This window comes from Mastomys coucha, unplaced genomic scaffold (genome assembly GCF_008632895.1).
Source record: "Mastomys coucha isolate ucsf_1 unplaced genomic scaffold, UCSF_Mcou_1 pScaffold21, whole genome shotgun sequence".
NCBI classification, from domain to species: domain Eukaryota; kingdom Metazoa; phylum Chordata; class Mammalia; order Rodentia; family Muridae; genus Mastomys; species Mastomys coucha.
The window spans coordinates 140157042-140161600 of record NW_022196904.1 but is presented as its reverse complement, the minus strand read 5'-3'; the positions used below and the strand labels follow the sequence as shown (position 1 = coordinate 140161600).

General features: G+C 46.6%; 1 protein-coding gene across 3 annotated transcripts in view; it reads right to left on the bottom strand.

The window, feature by feature from the left end:
* The window catches only part of Ganab (glucosidase II alpha subunit), a 21148-nt gene that overhangs the window by 3350 nt on the left and 13239 nt on the right, over positions 1-4559 (bottom strand). For all 3 annotated transcript variants that reach the window (XM_031389607.1, XM_031389608.1, XM_031389609.1), the window contains 9 exons: positions 4135-4315; positions 3265-3418; positions 2651-2886; positions 2432-2558; positions 2214-2293; positions 1870-2013; positions 1648-1744; positions 893-994; positions 512-755 (listed from right to left, as the gene is read on the bottom strand). In XM_031389607.1, the coding sequence (XP_031245467.1) occupies positions 512-755; positions 893-994; positions 1648-1744; positions 1870-2013; positions 2214-2293; positions 2432-2558; positions 2651-2886; positions 3265-3418; positions 4135-4315 (1365 nt within the window). The remainder of the gene's footprint in view (positions 1-511; positions 756-892; positions 995-1647; positions 1745-1869; positions 2014-2213; positions 2294-2431; positions 2559-2650; positions 2887-3264; positions 3419-4134; positions 4316-4559) is intronic.

The following is a 4559-nucleotide window of genomic DNA, read 5'->3' as shown; positions in this document are numbered from 1 at the left end:
CCCCCCCCTCTCTCTCTCTCTCTCTCTCTCTCTCTCTCTCTCTCTCTCTCTGGTTTTTCAAGACAAGGTTTCTCTATGTAGCCCTGGTTATCCTGGAACTCACTCTGTAGACCAGGCTAGCCTCAAACTCAGAAATCTGCCTGCCTCTGCCTCTGCCTCCCAAGTACTAGGATTAAAGGCGTGTGCCACCACTGCCGGGCTAGGAGTCAATTCTCTACTTCCATCATGTTTTAGAGATTGAACTCCTATATTTGATGGCAACTGCTTTTACCCATTTCATTAGCCTGTTTCTTTTTTTGGTGACACTGGGGCTTGACCGAACCCATGGCTTTATACACTAAAAAAGCAAGTACTCTACCACTGAATTACATCCTCAGGACTCCCTTCCATATTCATATTAAAATCAGATCTTACAAACAAGGCCCTGGAAAGGGAAAGTAAGAGGCCCAGAGATGCAAACTATCTCCCAGTCATCTATCTGACTCTACACAGACCCCACTGACTAATTTACCTCATGACAGGAAACCCTTCCTGGTGAGCTTGATAGAAGAGGGTATACCAGAAGGGCAGCAAAGAATATCGCTGGAACAAGGCATCTCGAATTGCATCTTGGTATTGAGACGCTAACAGCCATGGCTCTCGACGCCCAGTGTCCAAGTGGGCATGAGCCCGAAAGAATGGCTGGTAGGCACCCATTTGGTACCAGCGCACAAGCAGCTCTGGCTCTGGGTTCTTGAAGAATCCACCTACATCCGCTGGGAGAGGAGAAGGAGCAGGTTGCAAAATGGCAAAGAAGTGCTGGCAGCCATCCATGTAAATATTCTGTTCTTTGCTCATGCCCAGGTCCTATGACTTTATCCCAATCAAAACCCCAAACTTCTCCTTCTCTTACCACCACAGAAGGAAAACCCCACCAGTGCCAGGCTGAGACACATAGGAATAGAGATCTTCAAATGCTCCCATTCTGCAGTGTTGTCCCCTGTCCACACAGCTCCTAAGGAAGTCAAAAGGGAAGGAGCCTGATACAGAGCTAGGGACTCAGCCTTTATATAGGTGTCCTCTGACCTGCCACAGTTACTAGACAAGTGTCCAGGACACTCTGACAATAGTAAAGTTAAACACAACTCCTTCTCTTTTTTGGTACTAGGAACTTAGCAAAGGCCTTGTATAAGCCAGGCAATGCTCCCACTCCATCCCTGCCAGAAGACTTAAACGAAGATTAGATACACCATCCACACGTCCAAACACACAGCTGGAGGTTGTAATGTACAGTTCTCCAAAGATACTACGGCTCCTCTGATCTGGCCTTCATACTTTTGTGTTACACCTGTTTTTGCTTGCTTACTTTTCCCTTGAGACAGAGTCTTACTAAACATGATCAGGGTAGCCTAGACTACCTGGACAGTCTAGGCAGCCCTACAGCTAAAGCTATTCCTGACTCAGCATCCTTTTTTTTTTTGGCGGGGGGTGGGGGATCAGGTTTTGAGACATGGTTTCTCTATATAGCCCTGGCTGTCCTGGAACTCACTTTGTAGACCAGGCTGTCCTCAAACTCAGAAATCCACCTGCCTCTGCCTCCCAAGTGCTGGGATTAAAGGCATTCACTCTCACGCACAGCTGCCACAGCTCTATTCTCGAAAGTCTTACCATAGCGCTGGGAGCCTGAGAAGAAAGCCCTACTCAGGACAAAGGGACGCTCTATGCCACCAGAGCGCTGTATTAGCCCATCAGCAGTCGCCATTTGCTAGGAAGAAAGACAAGAGAGAGGGAAGAGCAAATGCCATCTGTAATCTGGTGACGACTATATAGTCCTCATGTTTAAGTACTGTCCTCCCTTTGTCTACCAACTTTCCTCTCCGGGTCCCTTACCACATATAAGCCATAGATGTTATGGATGTCCCGGTGCTCCCAGCCACCATAATGCACAGCATCCTTCAGCATGGTGACCTCAGGACCATTAAACACAGACGGTTCATTCATGTCATTCCAAACAAAAAGATTAGGAGCTGAACCCTGAAAACACAGGCACCAATTATGTTAAACACTGTCAGAAACCTTCTAGAAATCCAGAACCAAGTATTTTTCAAAATCCTCCAAGATCTTCAAGTCCCATGAAATGTTACAGGTCCAACAAAAACAAAGGTACTGAACAGAAAAGTTTATTTATGAAGGAAAAGCAGAAAAGACAGAAGGCATATGACAGTCTTTCCTACCTCATAATTGTCAAAGCTGAACATGTTAGCCCACCAGGACCTCATCTGTGGGTTAGTGAAGTCCGGGTAACTAGCTGAGCCTGAGAAAGAAAACACCAACTCTCAATTCTCAAAGAGGTAAAACCAAAACATAACATAGTATCTCTACCCCCTTAGCTGCTCTATAGCCTCCCCTTTAATTCTGGGCCTGCCTCCCCTTCAGTTCTAAGCCTGCCTACCTGGCCAGCACCAGCCCTCATAATCAGAGCCATCCCGAGTTTTAACATACAGCCCATGGTTTCGCAATTCTTCGTGAACTCGGTAACCAGAGTCTACCTTGATGTGGGGGTCCACAATGGCCACCAGCTGGGAACAAAGAACAGAAGTACGAGTGGTCGAGGATATCATGCCTCAACTCTACTGCAAGAAGGCCAAACACACCTACAGGATCCCCTTACCTTCCGCTTCTTGGAAGCCAAGTGCTCAAGCATATTGAGGGGCTGAGGGAATCTGGTGGGGTCCCAAGTGAAGTACCGCTTGCCATCAGCATGTTCAATGTCCAACCATATGACATCACAAGGCATGTTGTGATCATCAAAACCCTGATCCACTTCCAAAACATCAGCCTCATCCCGGTAATTCCAGCGACTCTGGTGGTAGCCGAGGGAAAAGAGTGGGGGCAATGCCTGGGTCCCTGCAGGTTCAAATGATAGGGTCACAAGGGCTGAAGAAATGGCAGAGGTTAAGAGCACTGCTGCTCTTCCAGAGGACCCAAGTTTGGGTTCACAGCACCCACATCCAGCAGCTCACAAGCACCTGTGACATCAGTTCCACGTGCCCTTTTCTGGCTTCTGAGGGGACTCACACATACACGACATACACCATATGCACACACAACAAAAGGGAAAGAAAAGAACATAGTCATAATGGGGATCAGATGAAACCAGATTATAGAGTAGAAGGATACTAAAAGGGAAGTAGAGTAGAAAACAGGTTTGGAGAGAATGTCTGGAAATGCACAAACCTAACTTCTCAAGAACAGAAAAATGAGGCTGTTGGAAACATCACCTACCTGTGAGACTAGCGTACTGTCGGAAGACATCAAAAACCGACGGGCCAAGCATCAGGAAAACATCAATAATGCCACTCTCTGACATCCAACGAACATCTGTTTGTGGAGTCTCCCCAGATCCCTGCAGGTAATCCAGCATCTTCCCAAAAAGGGTCTGTGAAGGAGACAAAGTCAACTTTTCATTGCCAACTTGAAACAAAAGCAGCAACTTTCTCTCGAGTGCTTACACTACTGGCTCCTGACGCCTCGCTGGAATTGAAGAGTAAAGTATCTTTCCTTGGGGACGCTTTCACGGCCCACACATCAGACTGCCATTTACCACTCCTGAAGTCCTCTTGCCTTACAATAATCTGATGATACCTGTCTTCTTCCCTGAAATTGGGAACCCTTTTCTTTCCTTCAAAATGTATTTACTTATGTATTTTATATATATATATATATATATATATATATATATATGTGAGTGCTCTATTTGCATGTATGCCTGCATGACAGAAAAGGGCCTCAGACAGAAGATCCCATTAGCGTCAGATCCCATTACAGATAGTTGTGAGCCACCATGTTGTTGGGAATTGAACTTAAGACCTCTGAAAGAGCAGTCAGTGCTATTAACCACTAAGCCATCTCTCTAGGCCCAAGAGATTGGCAACCTAACCCCTGCAACCTAGAGTGTTTCTACAGAATGGACAGGTAACAAGGGAATCTTCTCAAGGCAGAGAGGCAATGGCTTCACATGAAGACTATCTGGCAATGACTACGAACTGTCTCTCAAATAAGCTGTGCCATTAGTGTTTTCACACTCACATCCAGCATCCCTATCATAAGACATGACAGACGCTCACCACATCTCTCCTCATGCCACGCTCTCACCTTCCCAGCTGTGTTGGAGGATATATCAACCCATGTCTCAGCAGCATTAAGCCAGAAGATGCCCAAGTCTCGATGAAAGCTGTGTGCCAGGAGCACAGGAACAGACCCATATAGAGCCATGGGGTTGTTCAGCTCATACTGGAACACATCCAAGTTGTACAGGCGGTACGGCTCACCACCCCTGGTGGCAGACAGACAGACTTAGGCTAATGAATGGCCAGGCTATAGCTTATGTGTAAATGCTACCCCACAGACACAGCTGGCAGAAAAGGAAAGATCTCCTTCCTTAAAGCACGTTTACGATCAGGGAGGTTACAGACACAGGAAGGGAGTCATGCTTGGCTACAATATGCAACTGTATGAGCAAACGCCCAGCCCTGCCTGACTGCCTCTTTTTCCTTTCTTTCTTTCTTTCTTTCTTTTTT